This window comes from Notamacropus eugenii, chromosome 1 (assembly GCF_028372415.1).
Source record: "Notamacropus eugenii isolate mMacEug1 chromosome 1, mMacEug1.pri_v2, whole genome shotgun sequence".
In the NCBI taxonomy this organism is placed as follows: domain Eukaryota; kingdom Metazoa; phylum Chordata; class Mammalia; order Diprotodontia; family Macropodidae; genus Notamacropus; species Notamacropus eugenii.
In genome coordinates, this window is record NC_092872.1 from 242,582,461 (window position 1) to 242,604,891 (window position 22,431).

Consider the following 22,431-nt stretch of genomic DNA (forward strand, 5'->3'; position numbering starts at 1 on the left):
AATCCCGTCTCCTCAAGGCTCTTCCCCTTGGAAGGCAGAATCATTCATGAAAAGCAAAGTGGGAGACTGAACTATTCCAGTTGTTCAAATTGAGCCCAGGACTGAAGACTATGCAGAGGCAAAAGGCAATCCATCAATCATTCCAGAAATATTTACTTAAGGAGGTTCCTTCCAGCTCCAAAAATTCTCGGACTTGAGAATCATTTTGGCTCGTTCTCAAAGACTCCAGAGTTCTTCTTTTCCACATACTCTGTGCTCTAGCCAAACCAGACTATTCATCATTCTCCATACATGCCAATCCCTACTTTCCCACCTTTGTGGCTTAGCTTAAGTTGTTCCCAATGCCAAGTATGTCCTCTCTTGTTTTCTTGTGCCCAGTGCTCAGCCTGAATCACAGAGTCACAGATTCTCACTGAAGTCATCAAGACCAACCTGGACCCACTTTAGAATCTCCCTTACACTTTCTCCAACAAGTGGTCATCCAGATATTTCTGAAAGACCACCGTGAGGGGAAACCTACCATTCCTTGAGACGATACATTCCATTTTGGGAAACCGATCATTTTTAGTAAGTATTATTTGTTTTCTTACTTGGGGCTTTGAAATGAGTAATCAATAAGCATTTATTAAGCACTTATTACATGTCAGGCACTCTGCTAAGTGCTGGAGATACAAATATAAGCACAAAGAAAGACAGCCCCTGTCCTCAGAGACTTTAAATTTTAATGGGGAAGATAACACATAAAAATGGAGCTGAAAAGTGAAAAGCTGAAGAAATTATGGAGTGTGGAAGAAAAGGGTTAGAACATGGTGGCCAAGTCCAGAGAATCAGGGATGGCTGGTCTGGAGCCCTTCCTCATAATGGAGTATCTGTTTGCACCTGTTTCTAATTTTGGCCTCTAGGGCCAAGGAGAAAAAATTGAATCCTTCTTGCACCTGTCAGTCCTTCAGATACTTGAAGACAACAATCATGTCCAGCATAACTTTTCTACAGCTGAACAATGCCAGTTTCTTTTATTAATCTTCGTATTAATTCCCTGGCTACTTTCCTCTGAACACTCTTCCATATTACCAATGCCCTTCCAAAAATTTGGAGGCCAGAACTGAACACCATATGATCTGACTAAGTCATTTCAAGTCAACCAGCATTGATTTAGTGCCCACTAGCTGCCAGTCACTGGCCTCCATGCTGGGGCTATGGAGACAAAAAGAAAATGGTCCTTCCCATCAACAGTTTTATATTCTTCTGGGTGAAATCATGGCAGAGAACTGCTCGAATGCTTTGCATTTCCGTAGTGCTTTGTACATCTTCTCATTTGACTCGTAGCAATTCTGTGAGGCTGGAGGTGCAACCATTATTTCCCTGTTGCTGCTGTTCAGTCATTTCAATCATGCCCAACTCTTTGGAATCCCATCTGTGGTTTTCTTGGCAAAGAAACTGCAGTGGTTTGCCATTTTCTTTTCCAACTCATTTTACAGATAAGGAAACTGAGGCAGACAGGGTTAAGTGACTTGCCCAGGGTCATACGGCTAATCAGGAAAATGAGTCTTCCTGACTCCAGGCCCAGTTCTCTATCCACTGCACCACCTAACTGTCCCTTATTTTCCCACACTGAAGATAATAAGGCTGAGGCTCAGAGGAGTTAAATGATTTGCCCAAAGTAAATAAGAGGAAGGACCAGAATTCAAATCAAGGTCTTTTGTTTCTAAATCTGATGGGTAATGAATCTGTCCTCTTAAATGCTACACAGACTTCATGGGGTTTTTCTTGATCTTCCTGATCAATTATTTCTCCTTCCCTTAAATTTTTCTTAAGCAATCATGTTTTATTTTGTATTAGAGTTATTTCTATGTGTATCATAACACATACTGCTTTGTGCCTGTTAGATTGTAAGCACCTATGAAGGTAAGCAATGTATCAGATTTATTCTTGTATCCCTAAGGACTTAGCACTGAGCATATGGCAGGGGTTTAATCATACTCACTGAATTGTTTTTCCAAACTAAATTTGTAAGGAAGGAGAGAGGGATGACTTCTCTGAGAACCATCATGAATAAAGTTGAATCAGAAATGACCCTCTCCTATCCTCCCACCCCCAGGACCTGGGATGGCAGTTCTGACCCTCTCCTGCCCTTCCTCCTAGGCTCTGGCATGGAAGCTGTATCCTGGAACCAATCACCATCTAATAATCATTGGATTAGATTGGTCTAGCACATCACCAGCTCCATAGAAACAGCAGCTCCATAGAAACACCTGGCAATGTTGTGAACAGAAAAGACTGCAGGATGTTCAATTTCTCCTTCCTTGTCGATGCTGGACCACAGCAGAGGCAGGATGGAATCTGCTTCTGGCAAGGCTGCTGCTGAAAGGAAGGAGTGTTTTGGCCAAATTCCATGACAGATGCAATTGTCTGAGTCCCAGTTGTTAATCAATTCAACAAATTAAATAAACATTTATTAAGAACTGCTATGTAAGGCACTGGGCCAAACATGGGGGATGTGAAGATGAAAAGAAATCACACAGTCCCTGTCTTCAAGAAGCTTACAATCAATCTAGAAGATAGAGTCGATAAGCATCGCTGAAGACAGTGTGCCACAGAGGCCAAGAGGGGTCAGACAAAACACTCCAAAAAACTGAGCAGGTGGGAGGAGAGACATAGAGAGGGAAACAGAGGTAGAGATAGGAACAGAGGGGGAGAAAGGGGGGAGGGAGGGAGAGACAGAGAGAGAAAGAAAAAGACAGAAAGACAGAAAAAAGAGAGAGAAAGAGAGGGAGAGAGCGAAACTCTCAAGGTTATGGAAAACTTCATGAAAAAAGAGGAAATGAGTCATGAAAGAGAATACTAATATCTAGTATTTCTATAGCATCTGACTGTGTGAAAGATGGATTTGGGAGGGGAGAGTCTTTAGGCAAGGTGACCAATTAAGAGACTATTATGTGCCTGGGAGGCTGAGGCTGGAGATCTCTTGAGACTTGGGAGTTTTGAGCTGCATTAAATCCTGTATATGTATTAAATTCAGCAGTAATATGATGAGCCCCTGGGAATGTGGAGGGTGGGGTGGCAGGCAGCACGATGCCTAAATTGATTAACAACTGGGACTCAGACAATTCCTAAAGAGGAATAAGACCCATGTCTGAAAACAAAGAAGGTCAAAGTTCTTGGGTTGATTAGAGTGGGGCCAGATCTGTAAACCCCTGCACTTCCAGTCTGGGTAACATAGAGAGACCTAATCTTAGAAAAACAAACAAAAAAATTAAAGGTCACTATAACAGCCAGACTAAAGATTGGAGATGCCTTGAACTAGGGTGGTATGGGGTGGAGGGTTAAAGAAGGTAGCAGATACAAGAGATGTTGCTAAGGTAGATCTGACCAGATGTAGCAGCAGATACGTAAGAGATGAGGGAGAAGGAATTGTCAAAGATGATTCTGACAAGCCTGGATACTGGGAAAATGGTGGTCAGTAAATGTTTAAGAGGACTGAGGTCAGTATATGATCAGTAAATGTTTAGGTCACCAGTGGGCACACAGGGAAGAAAATGGAGTCACACTTTAATGAAAGGTAGAATGAGGCCTGTTCAATATCACTTAACCAGGCTAGGGACCTCAGCTGGTTGGAGGCTAATGTAAATGAAGTTCCAGTAATGGCTTTGCTGTGTCTTTTGGACATATAGGTTCCACCATTCCCTCCCCTATTGTTATCCACAGACCAGGCTAGTTAGCCCTCAGATGAGTGAGAGTGACATTTGGGTAGCAGAGTAGAAAAGTCAGAAAGAATGCTTATTGGCTGTGTTACCCTGTACTGATCATTTAACCTGTCTTAACCTCAGTTTTTTCATCTGTAAAATGGGGATAATAATAGTACCTATCACACAGAGTTGTTATGAAGGTTAAATGAGATAACATATGTAAAGTGCCCTGTAAACCTTAAAAGCACTATATAAATGCTGGCTATTATTATTGGATGATGGTTAAACAGGTGGATGATGGCTCAGAGATAAGAGTTTCTGGAATCATTTCTATGAAAACCACCTCAAGTCCTGAAAGTCACCAACTCAATCAAGAAGCATTTATTCAGTGCAGTGCCTAGCATAGGACTGGTTTAGGCTAAGTGCTGAGGAATTCAGGAAAAAAGGAAAGTTTACTTCCTATTGGAAAAATTGGGTAAAGCTTCCTGGAGAAGGCAGGACTTTCATATAGGAAGGTCATACTGGATTCTGATAAATGGAGAGAGATGGGAAGGGTATCAAAAGTTGGAAGGGAATGGGACAGTCTAAACAAAAGCATGGAGGTGGGTTTGCAAACCTTAATTATATAAATGCACCCTGCTATCATTTTTTCCTATGTGCAAGTCTGGTCTCCCCTATTAGACCATGAGCTCCTAGAGAGTCAGAGGTCATAGTTTATACATTTTTACATCGTTCATGGCAAAACCTAGCACTTAGTAGGTGCTCCCTAAATACTTGGTAATGGGTTGACCACATTATATGTCTACATTATCTCAAACAATAGCTCAAACTTTATTGTCTCTTCTCCTCTCCCTCTCTTTTCTTCTTCTTCTCTTCCTCCTTCTTCTCATCCTTCTTCTCCTTCTTTTCTTTCTTCTTCTCCTCCTTCTTCTTCTTTGTCTTCTTCTATCCTCCTTCTCCTCCTCTTTCTTCTCCTTCTCTTCCTTCTTCCCCTTCTTTGTCTTCTTCTTCTTCTTCTCCTTCTTTGTCTTCTTCTATCCTTCTTCTTCTCTTTCTCCTTCTTCTCCTTCTTCTTCTTCTTTTCTTCTCTTCCTCCTTATTTTGGAGGGACAGTGGAGGGTGGAATTCATCCCAAAGGACCTGCCTGTTTAATATAGATATGCTGTATCTATTTCTTTCTATGATTTTAAAAAACAGTATTTGTGCCCAAATCATCTCATATAACTTTAGTGGCAAAGATCTGTCTGATGGCTCATGAATTTCTGAACTTTCCAGCCCCAATCAGGAAGGAGGAAAAAAAATCAGTCCTAAGTGAGGATGTTTCCTATCTCTTCATTTGAACATGGATCTGGGTAAAAAGGATCTTTCTCACTGCTTCCTTCATGCACTCTGGTGTTGTTCATTCATTTACTGGTTATATCCAATTCTTCATGACCTGATTTGGGGTTTTCCTGGCAGGGATACTAGAATGATTTGCTCTTTCCTTCTCCAGCTCATTTTATAGATGAGGAAACTGAGGTAAACAGGATTAAGTGACTTGCCCAGGATCACACGGCTAGGAAGTGTCTGAGGCTGGATTTGAACTTGGAAGGCAAATCTTCCTAATTCTCAGCCCCAGTGCTCTATCTACTATTCCACCTAGCTTTCTCTTCATGCATTTTACTGTCTTTTAAAAATGGACTTTTTGCTGTTTCTCAAACATGCCATTCCATCCCCCTCTCTGTACTTTGGCACAGGCTGTCCCCTCTGTTTGGAGTATACTTCTTCCTCACCTCTGTCTTGGAATTCCTAGATTCCTTCAAAAAATCAGCCGAAGTGCTACCTCCTACATGGGGCCCTCTATGGCGCTCCCTTATCGCCCCATACCAAACAAAACAAAACAAAAAGCCCCAAAACAACCCAACAAAACTTCGCATATCTTTAATTTATGAATTAGTCATTTATGTACTTGTCGTTTCTTCTGATACCATATATACTCTCCAAGGGTAAGGATAATTGAATTTTCATCTTTGTATCCCCACTGCTTAGCATAGTGCCTGACAGAGAGTAGACAGCTAGGTAGTTCAGTGAATAAATTGCTGAGCTTGGAATCAGGAAGACCTGAATTCAAATTCAACCTCAAACACTTACTAGATGTTTGACCTTGGGAAAGTCATTTAACTTCTGTTTGTGTTAATTCACTGGAGAAAGAAATGGCAAACCACTCCAGTATTTTTGCCAAGAATACCCCATGGACAGTATGGTCCATAGAGTCATGAAGGGTCAGACGCCACTGAATCAGTCAATAACAGCTTAATCAATCCTTGTGATTTTGTGAAAATATTGTATCCTTTGGTAGAGTTGGCTCCCCTAGGGAAAAGACTATTTCATTTTTGACTGTACATAGCCCTTGTGGCTAGGAGAGTGCCTAGTACATAGTAGGCCCTTACTAAATGCTCTCTGATTGGCTGACCTGACTCATGGTTGCCTGGTGGAGACAGGCCAAGAAAGGAAGGAAAACCTGGGAGGGAAGAGGGTGGAGGCAGGGTCCAATGGGGAGAAGGGAGGAACATTCGGCAGCAGCCTTGGCCAGCTTCCCTGTCCTCTGCTGGGATGAGAAGTGGTTGGGTTTCTGGTTTCCTTCCTGCCTCCCTTTGTCCTTTTCCCTCCAAAGGCCTTTCCAGACAGCTGAGGGCACATTCAGCTCTGGCAGGCTCTGTAACTGGAAGCAGGTGTGGGTAGCTGGCGCCCACCCTGTCGGGATGAGGCTTTGGAACCTTGATGTCTGTCCCTCCTTCCCTCCCTCCTTCCCTCTCTCTTTCCCTCACTTGCCACTCCCGGAGGATTTTCCTACTCATTCTTGGCTCATGTAGAGCTACGAAGAGTGACCACAAAGTGCTGGAGAATACAGAGATTTGGTCAGAAGGGAGAGTTTTAGGGAAAAAAGACAACTTGAGACCAGAGCTCGTGTCACCCAGGGCCACATGGTGAGTGATCACCAAGAGGATGGAGAGGAGAGCTGGGGGTGGGGGACCAACTGCCCCAGATGTTCATTAGCCAGAGGAAACTTGGAGCTTGGGAAGAGACTTAGCCCAACTGGGAGTGATCACCAGTAACCAGTCTCCCCCTGGACATTATTCCAGGCCTCTTTGGTCTCTGGCACCCGCTTTGTGGGACTGGGGGAGGATGTGCTGAACCAGCGAGTGGTCAGGCTGAAGAGGCAAATTCAAAAGCAGACTGAGGAAGGCTGAGGCTTCAAAGAGCCTGGGGCAGGGAAGAGGGGAGCTGGATGTTTGAACCTGTCCCAGACAGCAAAGGGCTTTCACTGTTTTCGGCTTTGACATAAGAAATATCGGAATCACATTCTTCGGAGAAGGGCTCTGGACATCGTAAAGCTCATGGATTTAGAGGCGGATGGAGCCCCAGCGATCATCACATCTCATTTTACACATTAAGGAACTAAGAGATAACAACAATAATAAATATTCACATATTATTGCTTACTAACCCTTAATAATAGTAATAGTTAACATATATGGTGCTTTAAGGTTTGCAAAGCTCTCAACATATATTTATCTCATTTGAGCCTCACAACAATCCTGTGAGGTAGGGGGCTGTTATTACCCTGATTTCGCTGATGAGGAAACTGAGACTAATAACTTAGCCAAGGTCACATGACTAAATAAGTGTCTGAGGTAGGTTTTGAACTCGAGTCTTCCTGACTACAAGAGCAATCTACCCACTGTTAACACCATGTTCACTTAACCAAATTAGGTGATTTGTCTAGAGTCCCATAACTTTCTGCAGCAGGATTTGAACTCAGGTCTTTCTGAGTCCAGGTTCCTCCCTCTACCCATTATGCCATGCTACTTATTTTGAAATAGACATCAGAACACTTAGGCTCTGCCATTTTATAATTGAATGACCTTGGTGATCTATTCCACTTTGGAAAGTCTGTTTTCTTCCTTTCTTAAAATAAGGGAACTGGACTAGGTGAAAAGTCTTCCATCATTTCAAGCTTTAATTTTCAATGACTTAGAGGTTACTAGAGAAGGAATAATCTAGTACAAGGGTCACCAAATAATGACAGATGGGGGTTATGAGCTAATAATGGTTTTTACATTTTAAAATAAAAGCTGGTTGTTTTTTAAAATGTGAAAAAATATTCTTAACTTGGGGCATACAAAAACAGGTAGCAGGATGGAGTGTAGTTTGCTGACTTAGATTGTCTAAGCTAACAGCCACCATCTCCAAACCATTTGATGGCCATTTTAAAGATGAAGACTTTGAAGCCCAGAGGTTGCTTGGTGATCTCATAAGCTCCCATTGGATAAATTATCATCTCATGTGATCACCCTGTTCTGAATGGTTTCCAGATATTTGACATCTTTCACTGTCTCCCTCCCTGGGCTTAGCACAAGTTTGGCCACACACCTGATATCAGCAGAGACCAAGGGGCTGAGTAGTCTTCTCAAGCTATATTCCCAAGTGGATATGTAGAAGGTGACTGTACATGTAGGTAGAAGGGGATGGATATGAGAAAGGCTGTGGAGAGTGAATCTACAGGACTTGACAACTAACTGGATAAGGGAGGAGGAAAAGGTGAAAAAGTTCTGAAACTTCAAACTGGGAAAATAGAAAAATGGGGATGTCCTTGAGAGAAAAAGGGAATTCAGGAAAAAGGGGTGGGATTTTTCATGGATAGGGTAGATAATGAGTTCTATTTTGGACATGATCTTGAGATGCCTATGGTGTGTCCGGGTAGACATGTTCAGTTAGTTGTTGGTGGCATAGCATCCACACTGCTCAGGAGACAGATGAGGGCTGGATGTGGAATTGAATGAGACATCTGCATAGGAGAGACACTTATTAGACATATAGTCACAGGCAAAGGAGAAGAGAAGAGGGCCCAGGACTGAACCCTAGGTTACATTCACACAAAAGAGGCAGAGAAATGATCCACCAGCAAAGGGAACTGAGAAGAAATGGTAACACAGTTTAGGAGGAGAACCAAGAGAATGTCGCGTCATAAAAGTCATGGAAAAGAGTGTTTCAGAGGAGAGAGTGGTCAATGGTACAAAAAAGAGAGGTCAAAAAGGATGAGGAGTGAGAAAAATGCTCCCAGATTGAAGGGTAAGGAGGCCACTGGTAACCTTAGAACAATTTTAATTAAGAGGTGAAGATGGAAGCCAGATTAAAAAGGACTAAGTAGAATGTGGGATGTGGAGGCAAGAGTCCTAACAGCATTTAACTGTTAAAGGGAGGACAGATAGAGGGCACAGCTTGAGGGGATGTCAGGGTCAAATGGAAGATTTTTAAGAATGGAGATATCTGGGAATATCTATAAACAGCAAGGAAGGAGCTAGTGGATAGAGATCAAGGAAAATAAAGAGAGAAGGAGATAATCAGAGGTGTGTTCCTGGAGAACATGTGTGGGGTTAGATTCAAGGGCTTAGGTAGAGCACCTGTCATTGGCAAGGAGAACGATGATCATCCCTTCCCCTGCCTCTGTGTGTGTGTATGTGTGTGTGTGTGTATACACACATATACATATATGCTTTGAGACTGGAGCCAAAGAGAAGAGAATGGGACAAGAGCTGAAGAGCTTTCAGGTACAGAAGTGAGGAGAAAAAGGAGCTGCTGACAGATGGCTTCAATTTTCTCCATAAAGTAGGAAGCGAAGTCCTTTGCTAAGAGGGAGGGGGAGGGGCAGCATAGGTGGCTTGGGCATAAAAGAGACCATTTTGAACACACTTTTATGAGGAGTTTGGTAGAAAAAGAGTAAAAGGATTGTCCAGAAAGACTCTGGTTTGGGGGGGGAAAAAGTGACCCTAGGCAAGTCACCTAAGCTCTCTGTTAAGACACAGACAAGTCACAAGTGTTGGTGTGAGAAAGATTTTCAACACAGACTAAAATGTATTTGCATGAATCCAATTCTCTATACTTGACTCAGGAATATAGATACAACTTTGCCCTCAAGAGTATTACAATATGGCACTGTAGCAGCAGCAGCAATAGCAGTAAGTAGTAGAGTAGTACTAATACAATTGTAGTGGTAGTGGTAGTGTAGTAGTAGTAGTAGTAGTAGTGGTGGTGGTAGTGGTGGTGGTGGTGGTGGTAGTAGTAGTAATAGTAGTAGTAGTAGTGGTAGTAGTAGTGGTAGTAGTGGTAGGTGGCAGAAAGGACAGACATATAAATAACTATGATTTAAGTAAAAGTGAGTTAAGTAGAAAGGAGAAAACTGGTTGAAGTGTTACAGTAAATCAAATGAAAGAGACCTTTTCTGCAGGGAGAATCATGGAGACTTCATGAAAGAGGTGACAGCATTAACTTAAGAAGGAGGCTGCCTTGAAAAGCCAGAGCTGGGGGAGGGAGGCTATAATAGGAATAGGGTCTCGGGGTACAAAGGTAAAAGCAGGACAAGAAAAAGGAATGGAGACTCTCCAATTTGGCCAGGAGAGATACTCAGGTATCACTTCCTCTAAGAACCCTTCCCTGAGCCATCTGATTATCCTTTACCTTCTCAAGGGAACTCAAAGTACTTATTTTTTCCCCAAGATATAGCCCATTCTCCTCCTCCAATCAAAACTCTTCAAGGGTAAGTACTGCTTCATTTTTGCCTTTGTGTTTTCACTATTCAGCAAGGTGTCTTGCATATAGTAAGTGCTTAATAAATGCTTGGTAAAGTTGAATTTGAACCCAGATTATGGGAAGGGAAGTATTATGAGATAAGACTGGAAAGGTAGGTTGAAATCAGGGGAGCCTTGGAGGGCAGAATCAGCATTGTCAGTTGATCAAGCACTTTCCTTACAATCACTGGACAGTAAGGAAAATAGCCCTTAGAACTAGATAATGAATAATGATAGTCCTTTATAGCAACATAAAGCACTTTTAACTTTTCAAAGCACTTTCCTATTCATTATCTCCCTTAATCCAATGACTCAGTGAGATTGCTAGAATAGTGCATGTTGTTTTGGTATTCCACATGGAGAAACTGAGGACCACAAAGATAAAATGAATTCGAAGTTGAATTACCTAGTGACTGGCCAGGGAGCTGACCTTCCCAGCCAGGTCCTTCTCACTAAGCCACATTGCCTCTTCATTCCTGTTCATCTCAGCTTCCCTCGCGAAATGGACTAACAGTGACAACTGAGATGCCCTTTAAAGTTGTTGCAAATCATTTCCCTTGTGAGGTAAGTACAAAAACCATTATTATCTCCATTTTACAGAAGAACAAACTGAGGCTCTGTTTGTTCATTCAGTTTGTAACGTTTTGTTTATAATATTCAGTCGGTCAACAAGCATTTATTAAGCACTTATTATGTGAGGCGCTGCACTAAGTGCTGAGGATACAGAAGAAGGCACAAGTAGAATCTTCACCCTTAAAGAGTCTCCATTCTAACTGGGGAGACATTGTACAAACAACTATGTACATAAGATACATACAAGGCCAATGGAGAGTAATCAACCATGCCAGCTGCGAGGGGGAGTGAAGGCTGTAAGGGAGGGGTTAGAAAGGTCTCTGAAATCTGCATCTCATTGAATCTGGAAGCTGCTTTGAAATGAAGTGCCCCCCAGATCCTTCCTGTGAGAGGGTCAGGTAGAGAACAAGGACCCTTGTTTCTGGAGTAAAGGATGTGGGTTCAAATTCCACCTCTGATGCTTATTACCTGGGTGATCTTAGGCAAATTGTAACCTTCAAGAGCCTCAGTTTTGTTATTTGTAAAAGGAAGGGCTAGACTAGATGGTCCCCAAGGTCCTTTCCAGCCTGAGGTCTGGGATGCGTAGAGAGGCAGCTCAACTCCTGAATGATGGGCAGTGGGAATGTATTCTGGGCTCTGACCCCCTCTCAGTCCCCTCATTTCCGTGTGAACCTTTGGTATGCAGAGAACCATTCTGGAGAAACAGCTTAAGCCCCACACCGCCCACGCCAAGCTAAGCAATCCCTCTGGGAGACGAAGACAAAAATGCTGGGCTGAGCAGTTGCTAGGTGACTCAAGCACATAAAGGGAAAATAAATCTAATCAGAGACATGTGGAGGTAGGAGGCATGGGGAAGTGGCCCCACTAGCAGGCTGGCTCAGGAATGGACATCTAGCCTGGTGCCTTGGTCCCTCCAGATCAGAGCTGTGGGGTCTGGGAAGGGGGCAAAGCACAAGACTCACCCCCCAGGCTATGGTAAATTGTGTGTAGGGTGGGGGAGTTGAGAGGAGAGGGTAGGCACAGCGTGATGGGGATTAGCCCTGCCCACCTTTGTTGAGGTTTGGTGCTTGAGAACTCCCAGGTGCAGTTTCCAGGACAGAGGGAAGTAGTGGGAGGAATGTGGTTTTTAGAGCTCTAATATTCAAAGGCTAGATGGACAAGGAAGTATAGGAGTTTTTGTTTGTTTCTTGTGTTTTTTAAATAAAATACCTTAATCTTTTAGTTCAAGAAAGGTGAGTTCTGACTCTGTCTTTGTTGCCAATGTCTATGGGACTTTGGGTGAGCTGCCTTCCTTTTTTGCAGCTGAGATCTCCTTCTATTAAACTGGCATGGGTGTTGAGAAGGGGGCCAACTCCTGATACTCCTTAAAGGAAAAACAGTGGACTATAATGAGGAAGAACCAAAATGGGAAGATCCCAAAATGGGATCATCCTTTGTCCTGACATTGCCACTAGTTCAATGACCTTGCCAAATCAGTTCAGGTCTCACTTTCCTCCTCCATCAAATTGGACTAATCTCTAAGGATCCTTACAACTCTAAGCTGTAGTTCTATGCAATGCTGAGGATGTTTGTGGTGATCTGAGCCTATAGAGGTGGCTGTACAAATCCTGTGCATTATCAACATGGCCAGCCTCAGATTCTTTCTTGCTGGGGGTAGGAGATGTCAGTAATGAAGCCTCCACCAAAGAGAGACAATAAAGTATAGCTCCACTCATGCTCCCAATGGAAAGATACCAGATTTCCTGGTCTGGAGAACCCAATGGATGATCCAGTGATTTAATAGGCTCTTTTTTTTTCATTCATTCACTTCATACATCCACTCACTCATTCATACACTCATTCACTCACATATTCAGGTATTTTTTGGGTACCTACTACCTCTAAGAGGTTATAGAAGAGAAAGGTTATATAAGAGAAAGCAAAGATGCAATCCTTCCCCGAAGAGCAAAATCTCTAACACATGTCACAGACACTAGGACTACCAAACTGAAGATCTCCAGAGCCGCTGTGCTGACCTCATTGTTGTATGCCTGTGAGACCTGGACAGTCTACCAGCACCATGCCAGGAAACTGAATCACTTCCATTTCAATTATCTCAGGAAGATTCTGTAGATCACCTGACAGGATAAGGTACCAGACACTGAGGTCCTTACTCAAACTAAACTGCCAAGCATTCAAACTATGCTTCAGGGAGCGCAACTCGGATGAACTGGCCACATTGTTGAAATGCAAAACGTACGCTTGCCAAAAAGACAACTCACACAGGGCAAGTGTTCACCTGGTGATCAGAAGTGATACAAGGACATTCTCAAGGTCTCTCTCAAGAACTTTGGAATTGATTGAGTGACATGGGAGACACTGGAAGAGGACCGCTCAGCATGGTGTGCTCACATCAGAAAAGGTGCTGTGCTCTTTGAGCAAAGCAGAATTGAAACAGCTCAAAGGAAATGCAGGATGTGCAAATTTAGAGTAGCCACCCAAATGTTCACATGGACTATTTGTGCATGAACTGTGGTAAAGGATTCTGAATTCATATTGGTCTGATCAGCCACAGTTGGACACATTAAAACTTGACTTTATCATAGTGACGTCTTTTTGGTCCTCTTTGAAAACGAAGGATAACAGCCTTACAACCTTACCTTAGGACCCAATAAATGACATAAATTCAAAGTGGTGAGATAGGGAAGAATTTTTAGATTTTACCCAGTAGGAGCAAGGAGCCTGTGAAGACAAGGGCTAAAACTCTGCTATAACTCTTCATTCTGTGGGAGGGTGTATGGATATATGTAGGAATGGATTTCCTTTTGACCCAATCCAAAAGAAGAAATCATGTCCTCAAGTTATGGTATCTCATTCATTACATCATGCCCACTGTCATCAATCCCTTGAACTTTGGACAGTCATAAGCTAATGTTGGCTCTGCATTCTAGTCATAAATCCTCCACCTCCAAAGTGGTTGCCTTTTATCCACTCACAAGTTATAGAGAACAAAAGGGCTTTACTGAGATTTATTTATGAGGAGTTAAGCCATATAACATATAAAAAGTCCAAAGTATCTAGATCAGGGGTGGGGAACCTGTGGGCGTTCCCCACCCCTGATCTACAGTATGTAAAAGTACTCTGACCAGCAGATCCATGGGCTAGCTTTAATGCTGCTTATCTATTCTACTGTTTCCTTCTAAAATGTGTGGTACCATCTTGGAGAAGAGAAAATCATTTCCTTCTCTGTTTCCAGAACTCTTGGATGACCCTGCCTTTAGCCTGCTTCTGGTCCTCAGCCTTTAGCTGAGTGGTGTGTGTAATTATGTGTCTTACCTTCAGTCAATCAGGGATGAAGGGCCATTGTCACTTGATTGAGCCTTGGTACTCTGCCTACATATTCCCATGAGATTCCTATTGTCTATTTGCCTGAATTACTAACTTCTCTCTCACTCCAAGAGGATGGAGACCGAATATATATATATATACCATATATAGACCATATATGTATATAGAGAGATATAATATATATATTTTATATATAATATTATATATTATATATATAGACCATGTATAACTAATATATGAATAATGTTCATACAGATGATTTTCCCATCACCATAGGAGGATTTTAAACTTGGGAGTAACAAATTAGAGTTGCATGTTAGGAAGGCTACTCTCTAAGTGATGGATTAAATGGATGACCAAATGGGATTCTATGAGTTAGAGTCATAAATTAAATGACACAGTAGATAGAGACCTGGTCCTCGAGTCAGGATGACCTGAGTTCAAATACAACCTCAAACACTTAGTGGCTATGTGACCCTGGCCAAGTCACTTAACTTTTGCCTGCCTCAGTTTCTTTATCTGCAAGATAAGGATAATAAAAGCACCTGCCTCACAGGGTTGTTATAAGGATAAAATGAGAAAATATTTGCAAAGCTCTTAGTGTGATGCTTGGCTCATAGTAGGTGTTTAATAAGTACTTATTAGCCCTTTCTTCCCCCCCCTTCCTTATATGTAGCAATAGTCTGATTACTTTCCTTCTGTAGGTCTCAGTCTCTTCATCTATGCAAGAAGAATGATAACAGCACATTTGAGCTAATGTTGACAAAATCTCATCAAAGATTATGCAGGGGAAAGGTCTTTAATTGGTTGCCGTTAAAATCCCTTTTGCTCCATGAGTTATAGTGGTGGATTCTCATCAAAGTCAAAATTGTCTGTAATTGAGTTTACTCTCTATCTACACTGAATTTACCTCCTGAGTGACAAGTAGTCCAGAAGTAGAGGAGAGAGACCAGTAGCAATTTAGAAAGACTGAGGGATGAGTCACAGCTACATAAAGACAAAGAAAAATGGGATGAAGAGAAGGGAGCGAAAGACAGAGAATCCAAAGGAAAAGAGAAAAGTTGGTACTTTATCCTATGAAAGCAAAACAGGTGCAGATGAGATGCATAGGATATAGGGCAATGTTCATAAACATTAATTTGTGAACTAGTAATACATATACACACACACACACACACACACACACACACACATATATGTATGTGTACTGCTTAGCTTAGCCTCTGAACCCTGGATGGGCTAGAAAAATATGAGGTCCTTAACATTTACATTTCTCTCCAGTGTGTGTGTGTGTGTGTGTGTGTGTGTGTGTGTGTGTGTGTGTGTGTGTGTGTGAGTGCGCGCACGCGCGCCCTGGGGGAAAAGGGAGGTGGTGTCTGTTCTTCAGCAGAAGGTCAAGACCCGGTATGCCTTTACCAAGGCTGGAATTTTCCATTATCACAGCATCTCTGGGAGTGGGGTTGGAGTGAGGAATGAGCAGGTAGCAGAGGGGGAATAACATGGGCTACTCCTTCTCATATCTCCCTGTTCAGTTTCACTAAATAAGCTATCCAGTTCCATGGGGTTCTGTAGCCTATGAGCCAGGGGAGATCCCTCACTGCTTGAGGGTAAAACTGTGCACATAGATAGAGGGAAAGCCCGAGGAGGGGAGAGAAGGGGAGAGGGGGACAATAATTGGGAACTGCCCTTTCTGCCCCTCACACCCAAAGTTCATGCAGTAAAACCTTGGGTTGCTTAGGTTCTGCATATTTTAGCTCGCATTTATGCAGTACTTTACATGAGTCCTCTAGTTTGATTCAACAACTTTATGAAATAGATAATATGATGAATACTCCCATTTTACAACCGAAGGAACTAAAGCTAAGAGATTTACCCAGGGACCCATAGCTATTAAGTCACAGAATTACAAATTGAACACCTACATGGGATAGTGGACAGAGACCTGATCCTGGAGTCAAGCATGAGTTGACTTCAAATCCTGCCTCAGATACTTTGTAGCTATGTGATCCTAAACAAGTCACTTATTCTTGCTTAGCCTCCACTTCCTTTTCTGTAAAATGTAGATAATAATAGCAGCTGCCTCACAGGGTTGTTGAAGGATCAAATGAGATAAAATGCGAAACATTTTGCAAATTTTAAAGCATTATAAAAATGCCAGCTATTATTATTACTCTTATTTGATTAGAGATTAAACTTTAGAAAAGTCTGAGAGATAGCGAAGACTTGCTTTAAGAAAAACTCATAGAGCCATGCTAATGACTAGTGGCATAGAATTACATAGAGTTACAAATTCATCCAACCGTTTGGAACTGTGCAAAAGATGTGGCTAAAATGTCCATTCTCTTTGACACAGAGATCTCACTACTAGGCATATACACCAAGGAGGTCACTAGCAAAAAGAATGGCCCCTTGTCCACCAAAATATTTATAGAAACACCTCTTGTATTAGCAAAAACCAACCAACCAAAAAACATCTAGAAACAAAGTAGATTCCCCTCACCTGGGATGTGATTAAACAGGTTGTAGTACATGAAATGATGAGTGTGGAATAACATTGGAGATTCATTTGAACTGATGCAAAAGGAAGTAAGCAGAACCAGGAAAATGATATGTACAGTAACTAAGAATACAAGAATACTTTTCAGAACAAAGTGATTGAAACTGAATGCTGTAAAATTATCATACCAAACTTGGCCCCAAAGAAAATATATGAGGAAGCATCTCTCTACCAATATCCTTTCTTTTTAAAGATGGGGGGGCATAGAGAATACTGCATATAATGTCAGACTTTTTATGTGTTGGCTAGTTTTGATGAATTTTCCCCTTCTTTTTATTCTTTGTTATAAAGGATGGCTCTCTGGAAGGAGAGAGGGCTATAATGGGAAGGATAGGTGATGAAAAATAAAAAAAATTAATATAATTTCTAATAAAACTGGAAGAAAACCAAATATAGAATACTCTTAATTGACCAAACAAAAGAATTAGTGGGGAAGGGAAGGAGAATTATGTACTTTACAAAGTAATTCTTCACTTTCCTGCAGGAGTCTCTCCATGGTTCCTCTGTTAAACTTCTTCTGTGTATTTGAAATGGTAGACAGTCTATGATTTGTAGCCAGCTTTCAAGGCAACTTTGTGCTGGGTAAAGTGAGGTGCATGGCACCAGGGAGCAAGCAACCAATGATGATGACATGCACCTCTTGCCTACACAGTGAGCTATGAGGTGACTTGAACTCCATGGGAAGAGGATCATGACTGAGAACTCCATTGGAATACAGCAAGAACTAGGATGAATGGTTTGGTTAGTTAAAATTAAATAGAAACAGGGATTTATGGGACAAATCCTTCATGGATCTGCATGCCAAGGGAGACCTTGAGGCTTATCAAGGTCTGCTGTTGCCTAGGAGACCCATCAGCTTAGCTATTTCTATGGCAACCATATTCAATTGGCTTGGATAAGTGGGAAGAGAAGAGGTTTGAGTACATGGGTTAAAGGCACTGACCAATTATCTTGAAAGATGTGGGGCTGCCAGAGGCTTCTGGCTGAATAGAGGTGGGCAGTTCCCAAACCCCTAAGAGCAATGGCCACAGGTGCAGTCCTCAAAAGGAGTTAAATGGAAGGCAATGAAAGGTAGACCAACAGACTTTAAACCTTTAGGGGCTTGTATAACTGACTAGCTACTCATCTTGTCCCCAGTCTTCCTAGGGTACAAACAGAACTTGTATCTCTTCTTGGAATCCCCAAATCTCTTCCAGACTCTAATCAGGAACCACTTCTTACATGAGCCCCTTTCTGATCTACCTTTTGTTAGTGCTTGCCACTGCCAACATCATACTATCTGCATTTTGTATTTTCTTATCTGTGTATGTGTTAAATCCACTTAGCCCCCAACATATAACGTCAGCTCCTTGAGAGCAACTGATATATATTTTTTTGTATTTGTACCCCCAATGTCTAGTATAGCACCTTGTACAAGGAGTCATTAGCACTAGAAGGGATTGTACCACTCCTTCTTACAGATGAGGAAACTGAGCTTCAGGGAACTACGATAGGAGTCTAATAAATGCTTGCTGCAATAGTTATGTTTCCTGAAAGGTGAGGTCATATTTTTTTTAAAAGCTTCCCCCATCTCTCTATGTGTGTGTGGAGGGGAGGGGTGACAAGATGGCCTTGTATCTTTCCTTGCCTGTACTATCAAGCTTTATTCTGGGTGGGGGGATAGAGGTGAGCCCTTATAATATTTTCATAGCTATAGAGGTAGAAGGGACCTCAGAAGCCATCTGGTCCAACCCCCTCATTTTGCAGATAAAGGATAAGGACATTAAATGACAAATCCCAGGTCACACACCAGTAAGCTTCAGACACAGACTTAGAACCCAGGTCCTCTGATTCCAGAAGCAACGTTCATTTCCTTCCCCTCTCCTTTCCATGGGCTTACATTTGAGCAAAGAAGAGGTCAAGTAGAGGAGCAAAGAGACATAAGGATACCATGGATTAAAAATTACCAGAAGGGAGGGATTTTGGGGGGGAGGGGAGAGATGTACCAAAGTGGAGAGTGGAATCTGAGAAGAATCAAGCAGAACAGAGTGAGAATTAGTGATTATGTGAGACTTTTCCTGATCCCCCTAGCTTCTGTCTTCTTCCTCAAAATTAATCTCTCTCTCTCCTTATATATATGTATATATATACATATATATAACATATATACACTATATATTTAAAGAATACATGCAAATATATGCTTGTGTGTGTTGCATATCTACTTATTGTTTCCCAGGTGGAATGAAAGGTTCTTGAGGGTAGGAATTGTTTTAGGTTTGTCTCCCCAGCTTTTAACAGTGTCTGGCACACAATGCTTCATAAATGCTTGTTGATTGGTTAGGATTGGCAGATAATAGCTTTCATTTAGATAGCACTTTATATGGGCTTTATCTAGTTTGATACTTAAGAAGTAGATAAGGCAAGTGATATCCCCATTTTACAGATGAAGAAACTGAGGTGTATTGACTTGCCCAAGTATCTCTGTCTACTAAATAGTAACAACCACAATTTGGACCCAGCTGTTCTGCCTTCAGCACAGGTGTTCTTGGCAATATTATACACATCATTAAAAGGAACTCCCAGCCCATTCCTTTAAAGTGTGGTCCCTCCAGGAGGTGCTCAGTACTCACCTCGTCCATTCTGGTTGGGCCTATACACACTGCCCACGCTGACCCGGCCTTGTTGGGTGCCCTGTCTGTCCCCACCTAATGGGGGAGCTTCCGAGCTCCTGATGGGCATATAGGATTCTGGCCTCGGGGCACTCCCATAGGGTTCCAGGACCCGGAATGGTGGCTGAGGCTCCACTACTCTCGGTGGGATGTAAGTTTCCGGGGGGACATTGGCATAGGGTGATTGCCAGCCCAGGCGGGGATCAGTCACATAGCCTGGTCCCAAGCCTGGGGAGGAGCCCCCGTTAACCTGCGGGCTGTCAGGAGCAGCTGCCACTTGGCCTGGCACCACCTGGCCAGGGACTGAGTTGTAAGTGTCTTGGTAAGCTTGATCAAAGTTCGTGGTCCCCTCATGATACAGACTGTGGGAATACCTCCTGTCCAGCCCGTCAGAAGGCTGAGGTTGGGGCTGGGGCACTGGCATGAGGGGCATCTCCTGGGCTGGATAGAAGCCCTGAGGCTGATACGGGGTCTGCTCCTCCCCGTACTCTTCATACCTCAGCCGAGGCTGGAAGGGGTAGATGACTCCAGCCGAGGCCACTGCAGCTGCCCCGGCTCCCTGCCCGCCTGTGGGGCTCCGGTAATACACGTAGCTCTCTTCATAGGCCCTAGGTACTTGCTCGTACGTTTCGTACTGACTGACAAAAGGGGGCTGGGGGTAGGGGAACTGCGCGGGATAAGATGGCTGCCGGTAGGTGGTCTGGGCGAAGGCGGAGGCTGAGGCTGAGCCCAAGGCTGATGAGACGGAGGAGGAGGCGGAGCTCGCCTGGCGTTGCCGGGAGACGGAGGTGCGGGCTCTGGCCATCCCGGTGCTGTCCCCGACGGCCACCTCCCGCCAGTTTTCTGGCACCTGGCCGAAGCCGAAAGGGTGCCGGGCCTGGCCTCGGATGGTGTCCGAGCCAGCCCTTACGGGCAGTGAGGGGGCCTGCCTGCGGATGGGGCGTCCCGGGCTCCTTCGGCCGGTCGTCTGTTGGGCTCCGGCCAGAAGTACCTGGGCGCTGCCGTCGTGGACCACTGTGCCAGGAGGCAGGTACTCGGAGCCCGAGTTCAGGAGGCTATACACCCGTCCGTTGTTCTCCCACTGGATCATCTGCCTCCAGGGGCTGGCGTCGGAACTCTGCTGCTGAGGAGGCTGCTGTCCGCGGGTCAGGAGGAAGACCCCGCAGCCTAGGAGCGCCCAGAGCTCCCAGGAGACGCGGGCCATGATCTCTGCGCCGTCTCGTCTCCTGCCTCCGGGGGGACTGGACTAGCAGCGTGGGTCACACACAGCAGAGACGCCGCTTCTCCCGAGTCCCCCACCTCCCGATGAGTCTGTCCCTCCCTTCCCCAAAGCGTTGTGGGCAGCTCTTTTCCTCCCTGAGGTTCTAGCGCTGTCCATCCCCGGCCAGTCCCGAGCGGGAGGGTTGCCTGGACAGCAGCATGGTGAGGCCAGGCGAGGCTAGGCGAGGAGCGGAGAAGCAGCGGCGGGTGGCCCGAAGCGAGGCTGGCCAAGCCCAGGGGCTCCGTCTGGGGCAGGGCAGGGTACGGTGTGGAGCAGGGCTGGAGTTGGAGTCACTCCCTGCAGGTCTGGCCCCAAGGACAGGACCACCACCGGGAGGGGCTTTACATGGCTCCCGTGCGGGATGGGGGTGGGGGGGGACTGGCCGACTCCCTCCTCCGTCCTTTCCTTTCTCCCGCCCTCCCTTACTCCCTCTCTCTTTGGGTCTGGGGCCAGCCGGGCTGGCTCTTTCCCACTCTGAATGAATAAGCAACAAGCTGTGAAAAGTTTGGAAGTTTCAGAGCAGCCTGCTCGGTTTCGGGGCTCCACCGCTGGGCCCTATTGCCCGTCGGGTTTTAGCTATGCGGCCAGCCCCCGAGGCGCCTGGCCCTTGCTCTCAGCTCTGCAAGCCAAGCTGGGGGGCTGCCTTGCTCTTTGATGAAGAAAGGAAGCAGTCCCAGTGAAAACTGAGGACAATGGAGGGAACCTGGGAATGAGAGGAAAGGAGCGAATCTCTTGTTCAGAGCAGTCCCTGACAAGCGGATTCTCTGGGGCCAGATGGGCTGCCTTGGCCCCTGGCTTGTTTTCCGTCCTGAGAGGCATCATTTTCACCCACTCTTCTGTCGCTAGAGGGGACCTTACCCTGTTCCCTGTAGTTAAAAGAACCTTGGCTTTAAAAGACAGAACCTATCCCAGGATCAGGCTTGGAAAGGACCTTTGGGGTCATGTAGTCCAAGTTCTTCTTTGCAGGGAGGAGGAAAATGAGTCCGAGAGAGGGGGTTTTGCTCGCTGAGGGTTGCACACAAGTAACAAACGGAAGGGTTGAATGAAAAAGCAATTATGAAGCATTCACTATGTCCCAAGCACTGGGTTTCGTTGAGATTTGAGCTTAGGTCTCCTGACTCCAATTCGCTAGCTGTGTTTTTTTTTAGGACTTTGCATGTCGGAGCTGTGGGATCTTGAGTAGTGTGGTATGTTGAAAAGATCACCAAGTTTCAGGTAAGAGGACCTGGACTGGAAGACCTGTTTTGTTTCTTACTAGCTGTGTGACTTTGGGAAAGTCGTCTCCCTTTCTGTATGGAGTTTCCTTCTTTGTAAAATGAAGGGATTGGACTGGATGGATGATCTTAGGCTTCCTTACAATTCTGCATACTATAACCCCTAAGATCATGAGGTGCTCTTCATCATTTAGGCTAGGTCCTAGCATCCCTGATTCCTGACTCTCATTTCCCACCATTTCTGTCCCCACCCAATGATTTCAGCAACAAACAAGCAATCATCTATTCCAAGCTGGAGGGGACGTAAGAGGTCACCTAGCCCAGCCCCTCATTTTGCAAAAAGAAAACCTCAGCTCAGAAAAGTTTAGTGCTCACACAGCTGGAAAATGTCAGAAGTGGAATATGATCTCACCTTTTCTGGACTTGAAGCCAAACATTCTATTCCTTGATGCTCTAGGCAGTACCTCCAGTATCTTTTCTTTGTTCCTTCCTTCCCTTTCCGTCTCTTCTCTGCTCCCTCACTCTCTCCTTTTTGCCTTCCTTCTTTCTTTCTT

At 44.2% G+C, this 22,431-nt stretch overlaps 1 protein-coding gene across 1 annotated transcript in view; it reads right to left on the minus strand.

The window, feature by feature from the left end:
• The window catches only part of LOXL1 (lysyl oxidase like 1), a 47,086-nt gene extending 25,924 nt beyond the window's left edge, over positions 1-21,162 (minus strand). The window contains exon 1 of the mRNA XM_072628397.1: positions 19,364-21,162. Coding sequence (XP_072484498.1) covers positions 19,364-20,606 — 1,243 coding nt within the window. The 5' untranslated portion in view covers positions 20,607-21,162. The remainder of the gene's footprint in view (positions 1-19,363) is intronic.
• Positions 21,163-22,431: the final 1,269 nt, after the last annotated feature.